Raw genomic sequence first — 27559 nt, 5'->3', positions numbered from 1 at the left:
ATATTTAACCACTTTAGAGACATCAGAGCCAGCAGCAAATTCCAGAAGAACTGGCCAAGGTAAGGCTGTTCTCTGTGGGGTACATGAGCATTAAATTGCTGCTGACACCCTGGAGCTCACATCTCCGAAAACGTTGAGGCAAATTTTCGAATAGGTCTGCTCCTCCGCCAAGACACTCACTGTGAAAATGCTGCAAGCAGAGAGATACAAGCGATGAAACGGTTCCCGTGGTGATACTGGTAGAATATCGCATGGCCTCTCAGCCAATCAGATCCGAGGACCAGAAGTAACTGTTGTTTTTTAGATAATAAATGGGAAAAATACTTTGTGAACCAAGCTTGCTGAAAAAGTGGGTGGACACTGTTGATGCAGAAATGACACTTTTCAACTCTAGCTAATCGACAGTGTTAGCAACATGATGCCCAGAGTCCATAAAATATAAATAAGTGATTAACCCCCTACAAGCGTAAGTTTCAGATATGCGGGTGTAGCATGTAGGATAGTGGAGTTTGTGTGTCATCACTTCCCCTCCTGTCCCCTCCCCTTCTACAGGCCGTCGGCAAGACTGTGGTGAGAACAAGATGGTGCTGCCCAAGGGCTTTACTCCTGGTAAAGACCTGCACAGTTAAACAAGACTGTTGCATTTTTCTTCATTTACTTCCCCTTCCACCTCCTCTCTGTCAGTGTCATCCATCTCAGTGTCTCGCATGCAATGTCAACCTAAAATGACACAACTGCTTTGCTAACAGGGTTTTTTGGTAACTGCTATAGGCTACCTGCACTCATATAAGGCAATACAGTCATACAGTAGGACTGTTTATTGGGTGACTGTATGTACAAATTAAATGGAAACCTGGTGATGATTCACTTGCATTTATAACAACTTAAAAAAAAAAAAAAAAAGATTAACCTGAGTCTAAGTGAACACTTAAACCTTCCTAACTATACTAGGGTTGGGCATCGTTTGAATTTTAAAGATTCCGATTCTGCTTATCATTTCCGATTCTTATCGATTCCTAATTTCGATTCCAATTAGGTAAAAAAAAAAAAAAAAAACTTAGGTATCATTCACATTTATTCTTAATCTTGTTACAAAACATTTTATTGTAGCTGAATACCATGAACAAATATCAACAGGCTAAAGAACACTTAGACAAGACAACTAGCCTAACTAATATAATATTTCAAGCACTATTAAAGACAAGTAAACACTCAGTAATTAAAAAAAATAATAATAAAATAATTTAACAATCGCACAAAATAATATAACTGAACAAAGATACAATTGAAATAAACAGTGTTTTAAGAATTTCAGGTATTCAGGTACAGAAAATGTAATCAAATATAAAATAACATTGCACTTTATAAATAAAATATAGATTACAAATATAGTTATAAAAGTTATTCAGTAAAGAACAGACATAGAATTTTCTCTTTGTTGTTTGATTAACATTTGATTAATTTAAGAGCTGCACAGATCCAATGCATTGTCTATGTCAACTGTTTGCATTCACTTAAGACATAACCAATTGTATTTACAAGGAAATTTTGACAGATTTTTGTGTGTATTTGTCCGTTTAAGTACCAAGAGTCTCGAAAGAGAACTCTGTTCAATGTCGCGCACTATTCAGCATGAGAGGTGGCTTTCTGTGCGCATGATTTGGATGTGTGCACAGCACAGAAAACAGTGTGCGAGTATTCTTGCGCTTGAACTGTTTAAAGTCACAATAAAATCACTTTTTCTGTGCGCTCACTTTGGATGTGTGTGCAGCACCGAAAAGAGTGTGCAGGTCTTCTTGCACTTGAATGGTTTAAAGTCATTAAAAAGCATACAAAGGAATCGATAAGAGGAATCAATTTTACATTTATAACAAGTATCCGATTCCAGAATTGGAATTGATTTTTCGATTCCCAACTCTACTAACTACTAATTAAAACTAATATCAAAACTTCACACATTACTGGCTAATCATGACATATAAGGGTAAATCTTATGAAAACATGTCCATTATATTATTATCCATTATATTATTCCATTTAATTAGTAATTGTTATTACTGTAATTATTGTATTAAACTGTAATGCATTTTTTTTCAGTATAAATTAAGCCATTACAAAAATAAAATTACAACAAAATGCTAAATAAAAAATAATACTGAATTTGTTTTAAATTTTTAGTACCGTGATGTACCTAACAATTTAATATTTTAGCATTGTTTTAAATGCCATGATTCAAACAAAATTGGCCTAAAATACGCATACTTTTTTTTAAAAGCAAAATATAACGTAATTCTTTTAGACTTAATGTCAAACACAGACCCAGACATGTTCTTGACATGTTTCATAAGATTCAATAATATTGAATATCATAGACTCAAAACAGATGAGCCAAAAAATCCAAAGTGTTCCAGTACAATTCAAGTAGAATATAGCTTGTTTATGCAGATTGTCTTCTGCTCTGACTTGAATCATTTTGGATCATTCAGATTTGGTGGCAGACCTACTGAAGGAGCTGTCTAATCACAATGAGCGAGTGGAGGAGAGGAAGGGGGCGTTGATCGAGCTGCTGAAGATCGCTCGTGAAGACAGCCTGGCTGTGTGGGACGAGCACTTCAAAACAATCCTATTGCTGCTATTGGAGACACTGGGGGACAAAGATGTCAGTCAAAGCACCATAAAACTTGCATGCTCAATTGGCACATTCTTTATAATCCTTAAGTCTTTCATATGTCAAGTTGCTTTTTTATGTATGTATGTATTTGTAGTGGTTAGTAATGATAGTATGAATTCTGTCTGATTATTTAGCACACTATCCGAGCACTGGCTTTACGTGTTCTGAAGGAGATCCTGAGGAACCAGCCAGCGCGTTTCAAGAACTATGCAGAACTCACCATCATGAAAACACTAGAAGCCCACAAGGACTCTCATAAAGAGGTTAGAATCAGCCCTCTCAAAAATGTAATCTGTTTTAAATTACAAATCAATTTAGGCAATACAACTTTGATATGATTATACTAAAAAAATCATAATTTAGCTAGTATTGTTCTATATGTTGTGACTTAAGTAATAAGTTACTGCTTTGGGTTGTTTTTATTTTTATTTTTTATAGCAGGGGCGTAAATGTAGTACATTTTCTGTCATAATTCCTTGCAGTTTTCATGAATATTTTTTATTGAACTAGAACTTCATTATTAATAATATTAAAATATTCAATAATAATAATGAAAATGTGTAAAGGTGAAGAGACAAATTAATAAATGATTATACTATAATAATATGTTTTGTATTACTTCATTGTAGTAATGCGATCAGATTAAACCTAGTTTTGTAGAATGTGAATATATTATTTTAAACCATTGATAACTCCATTGTCACCATAATACCACTCACATGTGACCACATTGTTTCTGAGAAATCAAGCTGGCCAGGTGACTTTTTCTTTGTAACAGCCTCATTGAGAGTAAAATGAGCTGACTGGTCTCTTTAATCCCATTTTGAATACAACACCTGCACATGTGGACACTGAGCACCTTGGTTACATCTAAAGCAAGATGACCCAAGCCAACAAACCCAACACCTAGATGAATAAATGAATGAAATACAGGCCTGTGGAGAATAAATCCTTTGCCAGTTCATTTCCCAAATGTACTTACTCCCTTTCCAATAATACAGCAGTAATAGAGCAGTCTGTAGTACTGCAACCTAATCCAAATAAAGTTATTTTTCCATATAATTTTCTGTTAGACCTCAAGTTGTTAAATGTTATATGTGCAGGTGGTTAGGGCGGCTGAAGAGGCTGCCTCTACATTGGCCGGCTCCATTCACCCAGAGCAATGCATCAAGGTGCTGTGTCCCATCGTACAGACTGCAGACTACCCCATCAACTTGGCTGCTATTAAGATGCAGACCAAAGTGGTTGAGCGCATTGCCAAGGAGTCCCTGCATCAGCTGCTGCCAGACATTATCCCTGGCCTCTTACAAGTGAGTATTTTATGTTGGCAGCATTTTATGATAAAAAGTTTTATCCCGCCACTTCTGTCACTTTGGAACTTGTTACGTTTTTCCCTCTTTGCGAAATACTCTCTCATTTCCTATACAGTCTTTAGAGTTGTTTTCATTTCCTACTTCCAACTTGATATGATCAGAGAGAAGTCACTGAATGTCAGTGCAAGTAGTTTGAAAGCATGCACCATCTCGCATCTTGCATTATGATCTTGGATATATTGCCTATATACCCGACACAGTGTACCAGTTTCAATGTGCAAACTGGAGAATGAGATTTAAGATGGGATAGATTTTCTGTGACTATGTTTTGTAGCCCTTTTGGTAATTTAACCTTTGGTTGCCCCATTGGACAAAATTGGGTCAGTATTAAGTATATTAGCATAGTCTGCATCTGGAATGTTGGGAACATAGTCAGCATGCCTTTTTTGTACTTTTGCCTCCTGTGCCCTTGATGATGTGCACGTGTATGTGTGTGTATGTGTGTGTTCGTGTTTGCGTGTGTGTGTGTACGTGTGTGTGTTCGTGTGTGTGTGTGTTTTTGTGATTTATGAGGACACACATTTGTATAATGACATGGGTATTACACTGGTATTACAACGTAAACATGAAATATGAGGACATTTCATGAGTCCTCATATTTAAAATAGCTTTAAAAACATAATAAATGTTTTATTAAAAATGTAAAAATGCAGAATGTTTTCTGTGATGGGTAGGTTTAGGGGTAGGGGTAGTGTAGGGGGATAGAATGTACAGTTTGTACAGTATAAAAACCATTATGCCTATGGAATGTCCTCACTTTGATAGCAAAACAAACCTGTGTGTGTGGGTGTGAGAGAGAAGATGTTAATGCTAAATTGGTCTATCTGTCTACAGGGCTATGATAACACAGAGAGTAGCGTTCGCAAGGCCAGCGTGTTCTGTCTGGTGGCCATCTACTCTGTGATTGGTGAGGAGCTGAAGCCACACTTGGCCCAGCTCACGGGTAGCAAGGTATGTCACATGCACTCAAAGTCCACCAAAAGGTTCACCCTGTTCAACCTCCTTATCACTAAGTTCTCTATTTATTTGTGTCCCCACTCTGGTTTTAACTGGTCCAAGTTTTTATATTTGACTCACTTTCACTGCATTATGGGGTTCATATCATTAAAAAGAACTAGCGTTGAAGGGCTGAATTTAATCAGAAATTTTCAGGTCACATTTCACCTCAAAATCAAATTTCCCATTAATTTTTTATTTATTTATTTATTTATTTTTGGACCATTAAGAATTTGTGCATTTTTGTCCTGATTGTTAAGCGCAAATTCTACTTTTTGAGGGTTTTTTTTTTTTTTTTGTAATTCCCATAATTTTTGTGTTATTTTATTTAAATCTGCATAAACTAAAACCTTCTAAGATAACACAAACACAGTAGAAAGGGTAAATACATGCTCTTATGAGAGAAACAAGTCTATATGAGTATTAGAATGTGCTGTATTAAAATTCACCCTGTCTTTTATTTCCACAGATGAAGTTGCTAAATCTGTATATTAAGAGGGCCCAGACCACCAACAGCAACAGCAGCAGTTCTTCAGATGTGTCCTCTCACAGCTAGCCATATGGAGTCTAATCAGTGCCCTACATGTGCATTTGGGAACATAGTTGTGCCTCCTCCAGACATCTTTTTTATTGCTTCATCACAATCTAGCTGGATTTTCCCAGAGAGATGTGTTGCTCACTGCAATCAAACTTTTCTTTTCATCCAACTCCTGGAAACCTCTTAGTTTGTCTCTCATGCATCTTTCCATCTGTGGAACGTTGAATGTAAAGGGGTTTGAATCGAGAAAAATGCATGCAGAGCTTCCATGATAGGCATTGCTTCCTTAATTGGAGGAAACAGGCTTTCTTCATCTTCTGAAGAGGTGAATCGTTAACTAAATTTATTAGTAATAACTTATTCGTGTTTACAAGTGGTGTTAAAGGTTTAGTTGAGTTATTTGGATATTTTAAATGGGCACAGTTGGTTTAACTAATACACCACTTGAATCTCAGTTGATGCTAGTGGATCATTTGGCTGGCCGAGTGATAAATGTTAAGAAAAGAGAAAAATATAAGTAATTTGTAGGTTTGGCTACAATGACAACCAAAAAACAAAACAAAACAAAAGTAGGATTAAATCATTCTTATATTAATTTTTATTTAATGGGACCGCAATACCACATCCCATAATGTTGAAAGTGATGTAAAGCAATTGTGTTGATTTTATTATAGGATGGATTATGTGTTAAAAATATGGGCCTCAATACAGAAAACAAGGACAAACTTCTGAATGTATAGCTTTTCCTTTCATCTTTGGGGAAAAAAGCGAAGGGTTTCGTGACTAAACAAGCGAGCCATAACACACACGGTCATTTAAAATGTTCACAAACACTCGAATGGAGTTGCAAGCATGACCTGGAGCGTCTTCAGACAAGAAACAATGAATGAAACTGATTTACACTTTATGTTCTTGGAGCAAGAGTATTGTGATGGAAATTTCAAAACTACTATGCCTTGCATTCCTTTTTCTGTTTAAAAAAACTCAGACTGTTAAGTTATATGTGTCTAGAGGCATTCTTACACTACATTGCTAAAGCATGACACTGCAAGTTCGTCACGTGTCTACGACACTAATGAAAGCCCTCTCTGGCTCAAGAACTAGAGGTGATGTTATGTTCTCTGAAAGGTCTGAACTTATTCTTTTTCTTTGTTCATCTGGAACTTTTTTTCATCTAATGTTAAGTGCTGGGCTTTAATGTGTTTTGTACATACCTTTCAATCATTGCTTCTCACTCCCCCACAAAATTAAGGTAAAGATGTTGCACTCTTTTGCACGTTAACAGATAGCCTGCATGTTTTGATGACATAACCATCCTGTGCTGCCGTGACTGACCTAGTTTTGGCTGTTTGTGAAAACTTGCCACGTCAGCAATCTGGTCGGTCTGTAAATACAGTATTATTATTATTATTATTATTATTATTAATATGTTGCCCATGTGGGGAAGTAGACAAGTGCAAATCTCAAATGGGTCTCTCAGAGTTGACCAAAATGCCTATCTTCAGACTGTGAACCAGACCACATTAGAAATTAAGGACAGACATTTGAAAGCACCCTACTTTTAGTATTATATACTGAGGCATGTGGCTTTTATTGGTATGCTAAATGTGCGTACCCTTTTTTTGATTCAGAGTTTGTTTTTAACTGATTCAGACCATGAACCATCGTTTTGGTTTAGATTGGGGTTATTCATAAAAATATCTGTTTATGAAAGGACAAAGCCAACTGTGAGGATCAACAGTGCAAGTATTAAGTTTCCCCTTGTGTTTCCTGAAATGTTGACCTCCAATGGAATTCCATCAAATTGTTCACTACGCATGTTAGACTTTATGTTTTGTCATTAGATGCAGATACACTCTTGTATTTATAAATTTATTTCCTTTTCTGTCCCAATGTACAGTCCCGTCCCCCCCGCCCCCCATCAGCCTGAGTTTGGCCTAGAAATAAAACAACCAGAAACATGAACTTATTTTGATTGATTATTTTAAACCCTAAAATGTATTGATTGTATTTGAGTCGACTGTATGTTTGTTGTGGGGCTGTTGAATGTGCAATCAGCAACTCTGGTATTTATCACAATTCATGCACCAGTACATTTATAAACAGTCTCATGAGATACTCAGTCCTAGTTAGTCCAGTGCCAAAGAAATGACGAGGATATATATACAAATTATTATTTATAACATTTTATGTTTTCTTCAGACATTCAATGTGAAAAATATACAATAATAGAAATCCTATCCGGACACAAACATTTATTGTATTAAAATAATCATTAGCTACTGTCAAATACTGTAAAACAAATAAGTACAAAAAATTGCAAAATAGATTATTTTCGGGTGAAATATAACCTTGACAGTTTTTATGAGGTTCAACTACATATTAAAGTACGTTTTTAGTATGCGCTTGTGCCAGTTATGTCAAGGTTTTCCATTAATACAGATGTGAAAATGTAGTTTAGAAGCACATGCGTGCACACAAACACAGCATTGCATAATCTAGTTAATAAAGTTCTGCACGCAAAATATGGTTTATCAGCAACTCAGTCTTGACCTTTGATGTCAGAGTAAGCCTGTGCCAAAACAACTCGGTAGCCGTTTGTTATTAAACGAGCGGTTCAGAAAAGCTCGTCAGTTACGGTGACAAAGGATGAAGGTAGAGTGACGGACACTCACAGGTCACCTGACGGCCGTCACGCGGGGATAAAAGACAGCGGACAAGTTGGGTTCAGAAAAGCCTTTGCGGCCCTCACGGTCCCCTCACCGGCGACCACCCGTTTGACTACTCATTTTTGGATACGAAAGTCGCCGAACTGTAGAGCATGCTGTTTTGGCACAGCCATCCTGAAACCTATCAACAGCACGCGCAAAATAATTATATAAGGTAAGTGCATTGGCGCGAGTTATAGAGATTGTGTAGTCATATAGACTTACATTTTGTCATTTTGTCTATTTATTTTACATTTTTTAATTGTTACTTTGTTATAAACTTTATACAGATTAATATACCTGAGAAGTCTTTCACGAGGGGAGTTCTTATAGGCTATATAAGAAAACTTATGATACCTTATTGTAACTAAGCAAGCAGAAACAAAGTCAATAGCCAGCGGATTTTTTTTTTTTTAAGTCAGTTCACTGTAAACCTCTCATCAGTCATATTATCTGCCCTGGTTTTCCAGTACTGAGACCAAACTGAAAATTAGACATTTATGTATCATTCTGGATTAATCTGTTTAATATGTTTAGAGGTATTTGTCTGAATGTATCTTCTATTTTGTCTGCTGTTTGGGACTATTGTAAAATATAGTTGTACTTGGATATACAAAGGCAGTTTCTGAAAGATTACCATATTCTTGCATTGTAAAGTGTTCTCCATAGTTACCTCTACGAGTACCATCATACTTTTTCGTATTTGTTGTTACGTTATTGTTAGTATGGTCACTTGGCATGATCAAACATGAAAAAATACTATAGTAATTTATAGTAAATACTATAGTGTTTTGAACCATACTATAGTAAAGTACTTGAATTAATTTGTTGTGGTAATTCTATAGTTGCTGTGATAATATAAAAACTATAGTAATATAAACAGATTACTTTACCCAATACTGTACTAAGTTTTCTACAACTATAGGGTATATTATACTACAATACATTACAGTTTACTGTAGTAAAAACTAAAGTATACTACAGTATTTATTACAGTTTATCAGTTCACTATAGTTAATACTACAGTATGCTGTAGCATTCATTAACAAAATGTTGTAAATACTATAATATATACAGTATACTACAATTTACTATATAGTATGGTTCAAAAACACTATAGTATTTTTTCATGTGGGAGAGCCTCTACTTATATGTCCTTCGTTTTCTCTCAGAGATGCTCTTGCTCCGTTTCTCAAGCATGAAGAGGAGCAGCAGTCCACTGAGATCAGAGCGTCTCCTTTTCATTATGTGCTTTGTGCAGCCACATCTCCAGCAGTGAAACTTCAGGACGAAACACTCACATATCTAAATCAAGGTATTGTTAAATAATCTTCTTGTGCTTGTTTAAATTCAGTCAGCATTTGAAGTTGCATTCATAGCACCATGCTTTGTCTTTTTTATGTTCGTCTTGAAAGAACCTTTTTTCCCAGCACATATCAGTCTGTACTTTTGACATGATGGTGTAACCGAAAGTTGTTGATGTCTGAAGTCCATGACTAAAGGTGACATGACTAAAACGAACAACATACTGCATAAAGAGTTACCTAAGCAAACTCTGAAGGAGAATCACAATAAACACTCTTTGTTGTAAATGTGGTTTTTAATCACTACAGCAAAGTTTTTACTTTTTATTTTGATTGTTACAGATGATTTTGCTCTTATACATGTACAGTAATTAATTCAGTTCTGTGTTTAGTTTTGTTGACATTATAATTGCATTGGCAGTAAAATCAACCATTGCAAACTATACTATCAGTGTGGTTTCGGATTTTTTCCATTTTAATCCATCTTGTTTTAATGCACTATAGGTCAGTCCTATGAAATCCAAATGCTTAATAGGAAACTGATGGAGTATACAGAAATAAGCAGCAAATATGTAAAGGTAGGTTAAAGGAATGATGTGTTTTTTTCACTGTGACTTTGCAGACCTAGAAATAAACAGTTTTAGGATTTTAAAATTTTAAACAAATTAAGGTTATGACATTTTGTGATATTTATGAAATTTGTGAACTTCAGTACAGATGGTCAGATGCTCTTGCTTATACTGAAGCACAAGATGCTCACATAATTTTTAATGATTTCAAAATGTAATAATTATTTTACAGTTTTTAGTTGATAGATTGTTATCCAACAGGGGGCTAGTAAAATTATACAATATTATAAATGAAAAATACTGTTACAAATACAACGTAGTCAAAGGGACAATACAAATTGCAATATACCAAAATAAAAATGTAGTGCAGTCATGTACACATGTGCATGTAAAAATTTATAATTGGCACTTTTAGTAACATAATTGTAACCATTTGTGGCTGAATTCTTAAATGTGAGCTGTGTTATGAAATACTAAAGCAGACATGCATGTTATATAATACTTGGTTTTACCCACGGTGACATGTGGGATGTTTTCCTGACATCATACTGTCTTATGCTGTTTCCAGAGCATTGTGCGTGTCGTTTTCCATGACCGACGGCTGCAGTACACAGAGCATCAACAGCTGGAAGGATGGAGGTGGAACCGACCAGGAGACAGGATCTTGGATATAGGTGGAACCTGCTTTCCTGAAAAAGCACATATCTAAAAGACCATCTTGCCAAAATTTGTTTTCAAATCATATTGTGTCAAACACATTTTCATATGATTAACTATGTCCAAATTGTTATGTTCAGATATCCCGCTGTCAGTGGGTATAATGGAGCCCCGAGCCCACCCACTGCAGCTCAACACCATAGAGTTCCTTTGGGATCCTGACAAAAATGCCTCCGTGTTCATTCAGGTGGAGCATTTTCTCTCTCGGTCTGACCTCTCAAGTAGATTGAGTATCACCAACAGTAACATCTCTGTTTCTTTATATACAGGTAAACTGCATTAGCACTGAGTTCACTCCTAGAAAACATGGTGGAGAGAAGGGTGTCCCTTTCCGCATTCAGATAGACACCTTTGCAGCCAGCGAGCATGGAGAATACACTGAACACATGCGCTCCGCCAGCTGCCAGGTCAAAGTGTTCAAGGTAGCGCACCTTATAGACCAGGGGTGGGGAACCTCGGTCCTGGAGAGCCACAGTCATGCAGGGTTTCGCTTCAACTCTAATAAAACACACCTGAACAAGCTAATCAAGGTCTGAAGGGTTACTAGAAAGCTACAGGCAGGTGAGTTTTTATCAGGGTTGGAGCTGAACTCTGAAGGACTGTGGCTCTCCAGGACCGACGTTCGCCACTCCTGTTATAGACTCTACAAAGATAACAGATACAAAGTGTGCTTTGTGGAGATGTTAGACTTTGAAATAACCTTAAAGGTGATATTATTATTTTGATGTTACTTAAAGGGATAGTTCATCCAAAAATGAACATTTCGTTCCAAACCCGCATGCATTTTTTTCATCTGTGGAACACAAAAGAGAATATTTTAAAGAACACTGAGAATCAAATAACATTGGTCTCACTGACTTGCACTGTATGGACAAAAAACAAACAAAAAAAACAACACTGATACAGTATGTTCTACAGAAGAAAGAAGGTCATACAGTTTTGAAATGACATGAAAGTGAGTAAATGATGACAGAAATTTCATTTTTTGGTGAACTATCCCTTTAATGCTTTAATTGATATTTTTCTTCTCAAGCCGAAAGGCGCTGATCGCAAACTCAAGACTGACAGAGAGAAGATTGACAAAAAGAGTCCTCAGGACAGAGAAAAATATCAACCATCCTATAAAACAACAGTGCTGACTGAGGTAAGACATTTGCCTTGGTAGCATGCAAAGAAAGTGGATCTAGAGTTATACAGCTCCAGAAATAACAAAAAAGCACCATGAGGATTTTCCATTTTTTCCGTCAGTTACATCAAATCATATAGACTAATTTTATGACACTAATGATATTTTGGAGCATAAATCACCATCACTGTATAGACAAGAGCTGCTTTAAAGGAAGACAGAAAATAATACAGGTTCAGAACAAGTAAATGATGACAAAGTTTTCACTTTTGGTTTAAGTATTATTCAGCTATAGGAAAATCTGACCATATGTTAATGATTGCGCTCTTTCAAGCTGGCAGTCTACACCAAACATCTATGGCTGCTGAATTTTCCATTACCTCTTTACTTTGACTGGCCAAAGTGAAATATTAAGCTCTCTCACACAAGCAAGGTGTGACTGGAATGTTCACATGATTGCTTGTTAGACCAAAGCAATCTATATTAAGAATAAGTTCAAGAGGTGGGGCTAATAGGTAGACTTTTTCCTTTTCTTTCAGTGCTCCCCTTGGCCTGAAGCCCCATCCGTCAGCAGCAACACACCATCTCCTGGTTATCACAGCGCTCACACTTCCTACAGCTTCCCAGAAGAGTGAGTCCTTATTCAGTATGAAATCACTGCATGATTTTCAGGAACACGAACATAACTGGCTACTGCTCTCCTGTCTTATTGCGTTTATAGAAACTGCTCTCCAGACCAGCAGGTGGAGCTACTTCTGCCAAGCTGCTCTGATGTAAGTATGGCGGGCTGCTTAAAAACATTAATGCCATGCTCTCTTATCTTTATAGGTTTGTGTTTGAGGACATGGATGATGCTATTCTTCTTCTTTTTGCCATTAGCACCTGTTGCCATCGTCCTCCATGCAGGACACGCAGCAGTGGCTCCATCGTAATAGATTCTCCTCTTTCTGCAGGCTCTTCTCTGGCTTCTCAGGTGGGCTGAAATAATCATTGAGTGCCTGTTAGAAATTCTAGTGAACTGCATAGATCGAATTAAATAGTTTAGAGTTAACATGCTGCTAAACTAACTACCTGATACTCAGACAAGCATAAAAAATACATTGAACACACAAATGTTGGGTAAACAGTTGATTATTAACTGTATTAAATTAATTATCAAAAGTTTGGAGTCAGAAAGATATATTGTATATGCGTATTTAAAGGGTTAATTCACCCAAAAATTAAAATTCTGTCATTAATTACTCACCCTCATGTCGTTCCACACCCATAAGACCTTCGTTCATCTTCGGAACACAAATTAAGATATTTTTGATGAAATACATTTTTCTTGAGTGCCAAATTAGCATATTCGAATGATTTCTGAAGGATCATGTGACACTAAAGACTGGAGTAATGATGCTGAAAATGCAGCTTTACATCACAAGAATAAATTACATTTTGAAGTTTATTAAAATGGAAAACAATTTTAAATTGTATTATTTCACAATATTAAATAATAAATGCAGCCTTGGTGAGCACAAGAGACTCTTTCAAAACATTCACAAAATCTTACCAACCCAAATCTTTTGAACGGTACTGCATTTGAAACAGAGTCATTGTTTCAAGTTTTTCTTAAAAATTTCACGATTTTGAATATTAGACTACTATATGAACAGCTTTGTTATTGTTTCAGGTTCCGATCTGCTAAAAATGAGTAGAGAAGACTTCATTCAGATCTGTGGTCCTGCTGACGGCATCCGTCTTTTCAATGCAATCAAAGGAAGGTGAGCTGTCTCCCTAATCAAACACTTCCGATTCATCCTAAAATGTGTCCAAACATGTGCTCAACGTGGTCTACGACAATGTTCCCCAGGTGCATACAACCGCGTCTCACTGTCTATGTATCCCAGCTGCAGAACAGGAACCAACCGCACACCAAAGCAGCGGGTGATGATGGTAGGAGACGTCACAGTGTCCTTTATCATATGTATGACATGCAGAAGGAGTGTTACATTTATACTTAATACTCAAATTGTTTTTGTCTGTAGTGTACCATGCCCTCTACCTAGAGGACCTAACTGTCCTAGAGCTCACTGAGAAGATAGCCAATCTATATAATGTTCCCTCACAGCAAATCCATCGTATATACAGACAGGGGCCGACGGGGATCCATGTCTTAGTTTCAGATGAGGTAAGAGAGCAGAGAGTGCTTTAAATTGAGTCAGGACATTTCAGAGATTACAGATCATTCAGGAACTGTTAGTTATGAAACCGGTCTAAGGGGTAGTTTATCCAGCGGACAAATAGTAGCACATTTACACTACCATTTCAAAAGTTTGGGGGTTGTTAAGATTTTGTTAATGTTTTTGAAAGAAGTATCTTAAACTCATTAAGGCTGCATTTGTTTGTAATATCAGTAATATCGTGAAATAATATTTGAAATAACTTTTCTATTTTAGTATATTTTGAAATGTAATTTACAGTTTATTTCTGTGATGGTAAAGCTGAATTTTTCAGTTACATGTTCCTTTAGAAATCATTCTAATATGCTGATTTGGTGCTCAAGAAACATTTCTCATTGTTAATATTGAAAACAGTTGTGTTGAATAATTATTTTTGTGGAAATTGTGATACATTTTTCCAAGATTCTTTGATTGAAAGTTCATTTTTATTTTTAGGATTAGTGCACCAATAAATGAAATGTTTTGTCATCATTTACACTCGTTTTAAACCTGCATAACTTTGGTTCTTCATAAAACACAAAAGGAGATGTTTAGCAGAATGTTGACACTGCTCTTTCCCGTACAGTGAAAGTGAATCTTAACCAGGGGCTGTTAAACTCAAAAAATAGACAGCTCTATAGACTTGGTCTGTAGCAACACCACTTCCTTAAAATCATTACCAAAATCAGTTACTGATTGTTAAAATAGTTTAGAGTGACAGAAAATACAGTAATCCAAGCATACACTGTTAAAAAGAATCACAAAGGTGTGTTTTAAATGCATTCAGGTCACTCTACATATATCTGTCTTTTTCAGATGGTGCAGAACTTTACAGAGGAGACTAGCTTCATTATCAGCACTATGAAAGGTAACATCATGGACATGGTATTTTATATTAACTATACTGATTAAGACTCATGTTTATTAAGCTAGAGTTATGGCGTGAAAATTGCCATTGCACAAAAGAACTGTTCAGAAGGCTAAATATTTGCTGACTTTACATTAAAAGGATAGTTCACCCAAAAATGAAAATTCTGTCATCAATTACTCCCCCTCAAGTTGTTTCAAACCTGTTTAAATTTCTTTGTTCTGCTGTACACAAAGGAAGATATTTGGAAGAATGTTAGTAACCGAGCAGATCTCGCCCCCCATTGACTACCATAGTATTTTTTTTCCCTACTATGGTAGTCAATGGGGGGCGAGATCTGCTTGGTTACTAACATTCTTCCAAATATCTTCCTTTGTGTACAGCAGAACAAAGAAATGTATACAGGTTTGGAACAACTTGAGGGGAAGTAACTGACAGAATTTTCATTTTTGGGTGAACTATCCCTTTAAATGCAAACACTTTGATAAGCAGGAAATCTTTATAATGCATACAAATCACAGGTAGTATCTGGTTGCGCCACTCTTCTGACTTTCATGGCTCACTGAACGGGCAACTGTTAAAAAGTCTTCTAGGACTTTTAGGAATGTCTTTGTGACAAACAAATTGCTATTTTAAATAAAACACTAAAATAGTCACAGTATGTGTCTGAATCTCCATTGCATTCACACTTTGTAATCATATGTAGTTAATGTTGGCTATGTTTTTCCCTGTGTGACGGCAGATGAAAGTAATGATGGCTACCATGTTGTACTGAAGTGATCCAAGTGTGTGACTACTGGAGCATTACAGGTGCCTTTAGCTTATTTTCACAATATCAGACTGTTTCTAAGTTAAATATCACCTGGTGGGATGTAAAATGAATGAATGTGGATGATTTTTGTATGATGTAGATGACTGTTCTGTATTTAAGAGAGAATGTTTTTAAGGGTTTTACTGGAAATTAATTAAAATATTAATTATTTTATGTATCAAGTCACGTTCAGTTTGTAAATTTGTTTTATAGTAATTATTTTTATCATGTTACAGTAGTATTTTGGCAGTCTTCTTTTTCAAGTATTTTTTTTTTTCTGTTTTCTTTTGTTTTATTATTAGATACCAAATAGCAAAGACATGATTTGCTGTGCAGATGGCCTTACCAAAAAACAATATATATATATATATATATTATATGTGATTATTACTGTGAAGCTGCTTTGAAACAATCTCTATTGTATAACACAGAAGCTCTTGTCAATGACTTGGCCATTTACAATACAGATATTGCTGTTTATAATCATGTTTTTGTACACAAACATGGAATTTAAAAGACCCTTAAAAGAAAATAAGCTCTCAGTAATGTTACATTGGTGCTTTTGTTCATCACAGACTGAGATAAAGTCTAAATAAAGTCTTGCCTCAGAATCTTTTATTGCTTTGCTTTTGAGGTTTGTATTTTTGTAACTGATTAATGATTATGTATTTCACCAGGGTTTTTTTTAACCGTACGATAGCACGTGTTTGTTTAGTGAACTTATCTTGATGAGCCTTGCTGCTTGATAACCTTAAAAAAAAACGTATTTTGCAGAATAAAAAATAAAACTTTTGAATGGTAAATTTCCCTTTCATAAATGTAATGTGTATGTTTCAATGTTACAAAAAAAAATGTTTTATTTGTACCCTGTTTTTCAAAAACACACTAACCATGTGTGGTTAAAACTGCCACATCAAGTACAAAAGTAAGCTTTAAAGTTTATACTATGTGTATATAGCTGTTTAACAAATCAGCTATTCTTTTTGTTTGATTGACTGTACAATTATTTCCCTGGATTGTAATGTGTATCAGTAGGTTGTCTAGGTTCAGCTTGTGAAATGAGTTGGTTATGAAACAATTTATTGACAAAAGCCTTTGGTTTCTACTCAGATTCTCCTCCAATTCCTCTGTAGTCATGAGGTCAGTGTAGTTAAGTGAACTTATAGGGGGGATTTTGTGTGTGTTAGTCATGACGTGGAGAGCAGCACACTTCAGTGAGCAGCACCGAATCCACTGTGTAAGTGTGCAATTCCCAAACCCTGTAGCATAGCAACATATGGAAAAGACCATTAAATGCAGTTATTTACGTTTTTCAATGTAATTTTTCAAAATGTGTTTACTGTGAGCACTGTTGACGTCTGGAAAGTAAACTTTTTCTTGTCTAACAGTGTGCAGTGGTGAACATTCATGCACAGCAGAAGAATTCTATAATTTTTGAACATTTCCATTTTCAAAATGTTTTGGTCGGAATGTAAATGACGCCACAATAATCGTGATTTATGTAAAAAATTATAAAAAGTCATTTTCAGATAATAAATATTTAAATGTTTATTTCATTTGTTCAGGTTGTTTCTAATCAACTTTTTGATTTGAAACAACTCAAGAAAATCACAAGGAAAATCAGTGTCAGGTGCGCACAGTGAACTATCAAACGCTACCACGGCTAGTGATCCACGCATACAACCACGGGTCAGTGTGAATATTGATACGACACTACAGTCAACCACTAGAGAGCGTCAATGCTACATGGTTCATTATATAGTTCCGACCATATAAATAGGGTGAATTCGGGTAATGTGGGACACCTAAGCTCCAGTGTATTTCTTTCCTGTTCTAACAAAATTTAGTCAACAGGACTTTTACTATAGGTTTAGCATGGATGTCATGTGACTGAAATTACATGACTTCATGGGGTTGATGCCACAGAAAGGGGCAGGGCACTTGTCAATCAAGACGCTCCCCTGGCAATTGCATGACAAGGTCAGTGACAGGATTCTGACTAGATTAATGTTAAGGACATAAATCTGTCATAAATAAGACAATGTTCCTAATTGTTGTCAAATTATGTTTGTGATCTATTCCAGCAACAAAATATGTATTAAAGTGTTGAAAATGTGTTTGTTTTTTTCTTTCAAACATTTTTTTGTTGTCCCACTTTATCAAATAATGACAAGGGCGTAGATCTCATTACAACTTAGGGGTAGACCACTGATATACTTTAAAAGTAACTTTAATATAATGTTAATATATGCCATAATGAGAAATGGTTGTTAATGTGGGCTATTGGAGGCTATAACATTAGCTTAAGTTCACAGTAGCTAGCAGCTAGCCAAACCAACTAGCTAGAGAGATGCTACAGAGATGGAATCTGGGAAACGTATTCCAAGCAAAGGTACCAAGATGAAGTAAACCATTACTTCATTTCCCAAATTCCCAGTTAGTTTAGTATAGCACTAAGTAGGAGGGGGGACCTCCCCGGGATCTGCGCCCAGGCCAGTTCTGTTCTGTATACAAACACACACACACACACACACAAACACAGAGTATTTTGTAGTTGCTCATTACAAATGTGAGTTATTAGTCTGAAAATAAAATATGAAAAAATACTAAAAAAAATAAAAAATAAAAATACTAAAATATGAAAATATCCATGACTTTATGAAAAAACATGACTAGCCTATATGTGTATATGAATTAATGGAATTTCTATGAATATACTTTTTCTTATTGAGATTTCTGTACTTGTCATTTTTTCATATTGCTTTTTAAAAATTGGTGATATTGTGTTTGGCATGCATAAAGTATGGTGAATAAAGGCTTTTTTTTTAGGCCTAATACATATGTCCCAGATTATCAAATTCAGGCAGAATTATTTTTTTGTTGTTGTTGTTGTTGTGGCACAAAAACACTAATAGGTGTGGCATGTCTCCTCTGGGTATAATATTTACTTTCTTTCTTCTTGTGTGGTTAGAAAACATCTAAGGAATTTCAGAAAAGTCTAATGTGTTGATCTATAATATGTTAGTTAGATATTTAAATAATCCCAGTCAAAATTGCCAAAATGTCCTAGATTACCCGAATTCACCCTAAGAAATATCCACTACTTAGCCTCTTATTTAATGTTTTACTACCGAAGTTTGTTAAACTAAACAAAAAAGAGTAGTCTATTTTTCTCCTCCTTATGCACTATGAGGGTCGCGCGCCAAATTGATTACCAGAAGATGGCGCCCGCAGCTGAAACAGCCGTCCATCCATTTTCCAAACAGCTGGTCCCATAGATATATATACATAGATTTCATATTCGACCGCTCCAGACACGTCGGCGCGCTCGTCATCTTGCAACGGTCAGTGTGTCATCACTCACAGTAAGAATCAATTTCAATCAATCACAACATTGCGCACCTTCTGGTTGTGAAACCACCCAGATTTAAATTCCCGAAGAAATAGGATAACCATTCACAAGTGAAAATGTGTTGGTTTGTGTTTTTATATGCATTAACTCAATATTACAGGGTTTTACTACGGTACCTTTTTAATGTTTTTACTTTTACAATGGTAACTTTTTAATGTCGTGTTAGCTGATGCCCGTGTCTTGTTGTATTATGTTAGTTTAGCAAAATCATCTGCTGAAGTCTATTTCATATATAGATATTCATACATGCGTCTAACTACGGTTGCAGACGCACGGACAACTTGCTCTCGAATGTCACGGACCGGATTTGACCGTTCCAATATGGCTGACAGCTTGCGGCTGTGATAGCAGGCGCGGCCCATAGAGTAGGCCGCTAATGAGGAATCTATGAATATATATATCTATGGCGGGTCCAACGTGGCTACAGCATAATATCATCCAGGTATAAATTCCTTTTAATTGATTATTTAATTGTTAATTAAGGTTTATACATAGTTTCCATGACAGTTCGAGATAGATCTTTTCAGTTTGCCAAGTTTCAAGAAATATTATTAAAAAGCAAGCACAAACTATGCAAAAGCGGTAGTCCTTCCACCACACTCAGTGTCCGAATTTGCTCACTCGTTTTCATTCACTCCCTCAAGTGAACTATATTAGTGGACGAATGTAGGGAATAGTGAATGATGATATAGGGTGCGATTTCGGACGCAGCTATTTTTGAAGGGTCTTGAATATTTTAGTCAGGCATAGTATGAGTCAGTCAGCTAAGTGAAGGACCCCCACGCAGCACGCACACACGTGTTTGTGTACAGCCATGGCGGACATGCAGATGAAAATTCTCCGCAAGAAAATTCAAAAGAGAAATGAAAAAAATAAACAACGGAAACTGCTCAGATCTCAGAAGGAAGAAGAAGAAAACGTTAGAGGTAATTTTTCCACTTTTGTTGTAAAGATGAATGAGACGTATACTTAATTCAGGCGTTATCGCGGATCCACCATGTGATAATCACACCGCTTTTAAAAGCATTAGTAAAGTTTTGTCTTACAATTCAGTTAGTTATATTAACCTAGCACGACATATAGGTTTAGTTAAAACGTAATTATGATGTTGATTATGTGTTATTTAATTTATTGAGAAACATGTTGTCGACATCGTCAATGCATAAATCTACTCATATTGAGTGTACATGCTTGTTCTTTTAAGATGAAGTTTATGAAATGTGTTGTATGTGTCTCATATCTGGCAGAGGTGAAGGTTGTGCTGGAAGAAGCTGATGTGACCAGTGATTCTGCTCCAAAAGTCACTGAAAATCAGCAGCAAAGTGTCTCCACCGAGGGCGGTGAAACCTCACAGAAAATCAAGAAGAAAAAGAAAAGAAAATTGGATGGCACAGAAGACTCAACATCCAGTGAGTGTTTAATATTGTTGTGAATATGTAGTTACAATTATGCAATTTAATGCTAGTATTTGACATTTATACACATACACTCATTTAGGTGGGAAAAAGGTCAAAAAGCAGGATGAAGTTAAAGAGACAACGGAAGCATTGGTGGGAGAAGAGCAACAGAGTGAAATGCAGGAGGGGGAATGTGCAGAGCCTGTGAAGTTTGCAGAGAATGGAAATGAAAAAGAGGGATCAGCTGAGGATGATAGTGATGAAGATGGTCCACAGCTTCCTTCTGGTCTGACAGGTAGACATGGCACAGCCTGTTTTATGATAAATACTTTCTGCAATGAGTCATATGTTGAGCTTTGTTTAGTTTGTCTAATTGTCAGCTCATTTAAATGGGGAAATTAATAAGAGATATGTCCAATCGATTTGGCTAGTTTTAGGAAAAACATTCCAAAAAGTTTTGTTTGACAGGTTAATTAATTAAATATACTGTAGACAAATGTTATTGAGTTACAAAATAAGAGATTCATGTTTTATTGCTAGTAAAATAACTACTAGCATTGTGATGTAATCTTAAATTCAGAAACTTCTTTTATTCCGTTAGTTGGTGAAAATTATTTATTTTGCTTTATTTGAAATGCAGAATAACCATTTAAGATGTGTTTTTTACTGTACGTATATCTGTAATTGAGCGACAATATTATAAGAGATGCATATTTTATTATTAGTAAGGTAATGTAATCTTAAATTCACAGAAGCTTCTTCAGTTAGCTGGTAAAAAAAACGGTTCTGGATATATTTCTTTTTTATCTTTATTTGAAATGTGAAATTACCATTTGAAATTATTTTCTTTAAAGAATATAAACCAGTTTGTTAGACTTGTACATATCTGTAATTGAGTGACAAAATAAGAGCTGCATGTTCCATTACTAGTAATATAATTTAATCTTAAATTCACAGCAGCTTTTATTCATTTGTTAGAAAAAGTTTTTCGTTTTGCTTTTTGAAATGTAAAATTACCTGTTGAAATTATTTTCTTTCTTTAAAAAAAAAAAAAAAAAAAAAAAAAATACAATTTATTAGACATCCCCTTGGAATTATAAGGTTCTATCTGACATTTTTGTCAAAATTTAGTTATTTCTGACATTTTTGTCAAAATTTAGTTATTCACGTATTCTTATTCTGTGACAAATTATTTGCATTTTTTTTTTATGGTGTACAATTTTGTGACTTTATTTAGAAAACAAAAATGTTCTATCTACAAAGTCGAATGGAATGCAAAAACTTCGAAGCTCAATATCTCAAAACTGCTCAGAATGCAGATAGAACCTTATAATTTCAAGGGGACGGTTTATTATTTGTGAATTAAATGAAAGTGAATTAAATAAAAAAATGACTGTACATGTTTCTAATTGAGAGACAAAATAGATTTATTTTCATTTTTCCCATAAACATGAATAGGTAACTGGTAACTTGGATTTGTTTTCCTCACTGGTGACTTTCTCAGGTGCGTTTGAGGACAGGTCATTTGCATCTTTGGCAGAAGTGGTCAGTGAGAATACACTGAAGGGAGTGAAAGAAATGGGCTTTGAAACCATGACTGAGATCCAGCACAAGACCATACGCCCCCTGCTGGAAGGGAGGTGAGTCTGCAGTGCATCAGAGATGGCAGGGTTTCTGTGGTACAGTAATTCTCACATTTAATTGTCATATTAATGTTTGGGATGTGTGCTCATTCTTGTCCAACAGAGATGTGTTGGCAGCAGCTAAAACAGGAAGTGGTAAAACTCTGGCTTTCCTGATTCCCTCCATTGAGCTTATCTACAAACTCAAATTCATGCCAAGGAATGGTGAGTGCACACTGAATATATTGGCTTTCTCTGACTTTGCCTTGTAGAGATGTCAGTCAAACCTGTGGTCTGTTTCTCAGGGACTGGAGTGGTCATTCTGTCTCCCACTCGTGAGTTGGCTATGCAGACATATGGTGTGCTGAAGGAGCTGATGACGCATCACGTGCACACGTACGGCCTCATCATGGGAGGCAGCAATCGATCTGCTGAAGCCCAGAAACTCGCAAATGGAGTCAATATTGTGGTTGCTACACCTGGCAGACTTCTCGATCACCTGCAGGTAAGACCTTTTACAGTGAACAGATTGGACACATGGGTCTGTACAGTATACTTGACCTCGCTCTTTCTTTCCACAGAACACGCCTGGGTTCATGTTTAAGAACCTCCAGTGTCTGATCATTGATGAGGCTGATAGGATTCTGGAGGTTGGCTTTGAGGAAGAACTTAAGCAGATCATCAAACTACTGCCTAGTAAGAATCAATGACTAACCTGATTAATCTGACATCACTTCCTTCCTATGGTAAAACAAAAGTCTTAAGTACAGCTTAATGTGAATATGAACCATTAAAAGTCTGTGATTTAAATGTCAGCACTGCACGTTCAGAGTCAAAACACAATGGTTGCTTATTGATCTGTTTATGACAATGTTTACTTTATGGTGTTTATATTGTCATATATTGTAGATGGTTGTAAGAGTGCATATTTTATCTCCACCTTATAGTAAAATCATTTTTTTCCCTGGATGTTCTTGTTTTTTTGGTTAAACTCAATTAAAAAAAAAAATCAACAAACTCTTGGCAAGATGGATTTTACTCATTTTGGCACAATAACCCTTTTAGTGCCTATTTATTAACACATTATTATTGTATTGGCAAAATCCAATATCAGTCCACCTAAAAATGTTACTTCATAAACAGTACATATTTGTAAACTGAATAAAACATGCAGCATGCAACCATTTTAAGCCATTGCATTCAATTCAGACTGCAAAATCATAACTTGATTGGTGTGGATTTTGTGCACGACAAATACTGACAAATATTTCTCTTCCTCTAGAAAAGAGACAGACCATGTTGTTTTCAGCAACACAGACACGTAAGGTGGAGGATCTTGCGCGCATCTCCCTCAAGAAGGAGCCACTGTATGTTGGAGTGGACGACAACAAAGAGACAGCCACTGTGGAAGGACTTGAACAGGTAAACTGCTCACCTGTCCCGCTCCTTTATCAGCACCAGTGGGTCATGTGTTATTAGTGTAAAATATTTGAGTTTGATAATAAGAATGTGGTTTGTGTTCTTTTTAGGGATATGTCGTATGTCCTTCAGAGAAACGTTTCCTGCTGCTCTTCACGTTTCTGAAGAAGAATCGTAAGAAGAAGCTGATGGTGTTCTTCTCGTCCTGCATGTCTGTGAAGTACCACTATGAGCTGCTCAATTACATTGACCTGCCCGTCATGGCCATCCACGTGAGTCATTGAGCGATAAGATGAGAAGTACCATTTATGAAGTGTGATGAATGCTTTTCAAAGTCTTAAATCATGCTGTATCAGATTTAAGGCCATAAAAAGGCCACGAAAAGAGGTCTTAAATTTGGTGAAAGAAAAACAGGAATTTTGATATGGCTTAAAGCAAATATGAAAGGCTATGAATTAATTGGTGCTGGTGGCTTCGGAGCAGGTCATATTTTAAATGAATATAATTATAATTCTGACTTAATGTTTTCCCTTTTCTTAGGAATGTATTAAAAGCTGAAATGTGAAGTGTTTTTTTTTTTTTTTTTTTTTTTTTTTTTGTCGTCAAAATCTGTATAACCCATATGGTATTGTATTTGTGCAGCTCGTTTAAAAACCCTTCAGAAACCTACTTTTGTTTTCACAAATTTTCAGGGGAAGCAGAAACAGACAAAGAGAACCACAACGTTTTTCCAATTCTGTAACGCAGACTCTGGCATTCTCCTCTGTACGGACGTGGCTGCCAGAGGTCTGGATATCCCAGAGGTGGACTGGATTGTTCAGTATGACCCACCCGATGATCCAAAGGTAGAGCAGTCATGCTGCTTAGTCCATCATAATTGTAATCCAATCAGGTTGCTCATTTAAAATGTATTTGTTTTTTAATATGCTTTTTCGATTATTTTAGGAGTACATCCACCGCGTAGGGCGAACTGCTCGTGGTATTAACGGCAGAGGACATGCCCTCCTGATTCTGAGACCAGAGGAGCTTGGCTTTTTACGATTCCTCAAACAGGCCAAAGTATTATATCTCTATTATTAATGTTTTATATTGGCTTTCAGTATGTGTCTGCTTCATAAGGTCATGACAAGAGTTGACATACTCTGTAAGTTTTATAAACAGTTAGTAAGCTTTTCAACCTGTCAAGATTTATCTAGATGAAAAGAATTTCCAAATGTCTCTCTTGTGTTCCTCTAAAGGTCCCTCTGAGTGAGTTTGAGTTCTCCTGGAGTAAAATCTCTGATATTCAATCTCAGGTGAGACTTCATATTTAGTCGAATTGAACTAAATCTCTAACTTGTTTCAAATGAAACCCCTCTGAAATCAAATAAACCCATTTCAAATTGGTATTTGCTTTTGTCTTTTTCAGTTGGAGAAACTGATCGAGAAGAACTACTACCTTCACAAATCAGCTCAGGAGGCCTACAAATCCTACGTTCGAGCTTACGACTCTCATTCCCTCAAACAAATCTATAACGTGGAGACACTCAACCTCCCGAAGGTGGCGATTTCTTTTGGTTTTAAAGTGCCACCATTTGTGGACCTCAGTATCCTTTCAGCACTGTATTACTGTGAATCTTCTTGCATGTGGAACTTATTAAACAGTTTGAGTTTTTGATGTTAATCATTAGGGCTGATATTGAGATATTTTGTTTTTCTGCAAAACATATTGCGATATGAAAAAATAAATCGGATGACTTTAATAGCTCTATTTGGAAAAAATTAATCATTCTAGAATGATTGGGGTGATTTTGGAGTGTAGTGAATCTACATAGAAAATAATAATAATAATAATAATAATTAAAAAAATTACATGTATAGATAAATACAATAGAACAATGATGCCAGAAAAACAAAGCACTGTTTATTTCATTTGTAAGTCTAACAGTATTCAGGTACAGAAATTGATTAGTCAAATGTAAAATAACACTGCATAGTCTTCACTACATAAATCAAATATAATTTTTTGTTACAGCTACAAAAGGGATTTTCTCTTTATTTTTTGTTGTTTAACATTAATGAGACAGACAGCGGCAGGAATAATAGACTGTCACTTTAAGACCAAATGTGCGGATCCAATATAATGATACCTATCCATTTTTTTTTCTCAATTGTTTACGTTCCTGTAAGCCATAAGCTACTGTTTATGAGATTACTCGCCGAGATGTTTCATTCAGAAGTTTGGGGTCGCTAATATTTTTTTCATGTTTTATGCTTACCAAGGCTGCATTTATGCTATGAAAAATAATCCATTTAATGAATCCTTGCTGAATAAAAGTGTTAATTTCTTTCAAAAATGAATATTACTGACCTCAAACTTTTGATCAGTACCAAGCATTTATAATATATTCATGCATAAGTTCAGTTCTTTCAGAATCCTCTGACATTACAGTGTTTGTTTCTTAACCGTTGGCTCTCTCAGACGTTCACAGCAGTAAAGGGGTGAAGATGCAGAAGCGAGGTGGTGGCGGAGGCTTCGGCTACCAGAAATCTAAGAATATCCACAAGGCCAAGATCTTCAAACATGTCAACAAAGGGAAGGGAGATGGCAGACAGTTCTCACGTTGAGAATAACATGAATTTTTCCTGTTGTGCACCCCTTTTGATCTATATGGAGTAACTATCAGACCACACAATTGTCATTTTGGTTACTTGTTCTGAAATGTGTAAGAAATGCTCTAATCAGTCTGCATTCCTTGTCTGTACAGAAATCTGCTTTCAGAAGATGTTACATTGTTAAATTTCTATTGTTACTTGCCCAACTCATTAAACACATAAACTTATGTTGTGAATAATTCTTCTCATGCTGTCTGCTTTTTTTCATGAGATTGAACCTACAACCTTAGTAGCAACTAAGGCTGGTTGAAGTGATGTTAAATGCAATTAAATATATTAAAATGTTGATATTTAAGGCATTTTCCAAAGTATTTTTTACTGATTAAATTTTTTTTTAATTTATGCTATTAAAGCTATTGGCATTTAAACTTTTTTTTAATGCATTCTTGTTCTCATGAAACGTGCAAAGCTGGCCAACGTTACAGACTTTATGAAAACTTACTGGTCAAATTAAAACCAGGACATTAATATCACAATATTTGTGACGTTTGTTGATTTTTATCATTTAGTCAGAGGCAATAATGATGTTTGAAACGTGTACAAGAACTGCAAGTCTCAGCAAGTAGTTAATTCTCATTTAATGTGTTTTGGTCTTACGGCAGCAGATGCTTATCAACATAATACAAAAAGAATGGTTATTAGCAAGAGAATTGGTGTTATATACATTATGGGTTTAAAGAAAAGGGCGTCAATGCACAAAACATATCTAGTTTAACAGAATTATTAGTGACATGCCTAGAACAATTCAGGCTGGTACAAACATTCTGAACAGCAGAGTGTTTCAGTCTGAAAGCAGATGTGATAGCATGAGGCTGCAGTACAATGAAATATCAAAAGCAGGGAATGTGTGTTTTGAAGTGCTATTGGGACAGTACGTAGTAAGGAAGGGAAGTGGGAGAGAGAAGGGGACGGGATAAGGAACAATCCGCAATCTGGGATTCAAAGTCAGATTGCCCGAAGCACAACTGCACTATAGCATGCTGTCCACGAGGCTATCGGTGCCAGCTAACCAGCACCAGTTTGATAAACATGAGTACCACCTTGTGTAAGAAACACTGGGGGAACAGAATCCAATGGTAAACATTCCAGCTGTCAGAATCCGTTCCCCCACCCATATGATGAGAGATGTTGATGTAGTGGCTTAAAATATGCTGATTGTATTCTGTGTGTGG

The 27559-nt window shown here is 35.9% G+C and overlaps 3 protein-coding genes across 7 annotated transcripts in view; all 3 read left to right on the top strand.

Annotated features, from left to right (window-relative positions):
• clasp1a (cytoplasmic linker associated protein 1a) overlaps window positions 1–7543 on the top strand; it is a 75399-nt gene extending 67856 nt beyond the window's left edge. The window contains exons 36-41 of the mRNA XM_051905090.1: window positions 553–609; window positions 2487–2659; window positions 2806–2934; window positions 3775–3981; window positions 4879–4995; window positions 5510–7543. Of these exons, the coding sequence (XP_051761050.1) occupies window positions 553–609; window positions 2487–2659; window positions 2806–2934; window positions 3775–3981; window positions 4879–4995; window positions 5510–5596 (770 nt within the window). The 3' untranslated portion in view covers window positions 5597–7543. The remainder of the gene's footprint in view (window positions 1–552; window positions 610–2486; window positions 2660–2805; window positions 2935–3774; window positions 3982–4878; window positions 4996–5509) is intronic.
• Window positions 7544–8186: 643 nt separating this feature from the next.
• Window positions 8187–16498, top strand: tfcp2l1 (transcription factor CP2-like 1). 5 transcript variants are annotated; one of them, XR_007931545.1, is made up of 15 exons: window positions 8187–8461; window positions 9459–9601; window positions 10095–10168; window positions 10728–10833; window positions 10957–11063; window positions 11146–11298; window positions 11910–12020; window positions 12542–12633; window positions 12724–12775; window positions 12882–12975; window positions 13675–13765; window positions 13855–13937; window positions 14113–14172; window positions 15020–15071; window positions 15814–16498. XR_007931545.1 is itself a non-coding variant. In XM_051905000.1 (15 exons), exons 1-15 carry the CDS (start codon window positions 8400–8402, stop codon window positions 15849–15851), a joined length of 1401 nt encoding a protein of 466 aa, XP_051760960.1. In that variant the 5' UTR covers window positions 8194–8399; the 3' UTR covers window positions 15852–16498. The 5 variants fall into 5 exon arrangements, 4 of the variants coding, with proteins under 4 accessions (XP_051760963.1, XP_051760960.1, XP_051760962.1 ...); XM_051905000.1 differs by having other exon boundaries at window positions 8194–8461; window positions 14030–14172; XM_051905002.1 differs by lacking the exon at window positions 8187–8461 and adding an exon at window positions 9702–9788 and having other exon boundaries at window positions 14030–14172.
• Window positions 16499–20045: 3547 nt separating this feature from the next.
• ddx18 (DEAD (Asp-Glu-Ala-Asp) box polypeptide 18) lies at window positions 20046–26566 on the top strand. The gene is made up of 14 exons (XM_051904978.1): window positions 20046–20220; window positions 20542–20703; window positions 20792–20986; window positions 22196–22331; window positions 22438–22538; window positions 22619–22818; window positions 22895–23009; window positions 23596–23735; window positions 23843–24004; window positions 24425–24577; window positions 24678–24791; window positions 24971–25027; window positions 25141–25318; window positions 26194–26566. The coding sequence occupies exons 1-14, from the start codon at window positions 20109–20111 to the stop codon at window positions 26337–26339; spliced, it is 1971 nt and encodes a 656-aa protein (XP_051760938.1). The 5' UTR covers window positions 20046–20108; the 3' UTR covers window positions 26340–26566.
• Window positions 26567–27559: the final 993 nt, after the last annotated feature.

The sequence above is a fragment of the Ctenopharyngodon idella genome, chromosome 9, assembly GCF_019924925.1.
Source record: "Ctenopharyngodon idella isolate HZGC_01 chromosome 9, HZGC01, whole genome shotgun sequence".
NCBI classification, from domain to species: Eukaryota; Metazoa; Chordata; class Actinopteri; order Cypriniformes; family Xenocyprididae; genus Ctenopharyngodon; species Ctenopharyngodon idella.
Note: the sequence above shows the minus strand (reverse complement) of the source record. Positions and strands in the feature narration are given on the sequence as shown.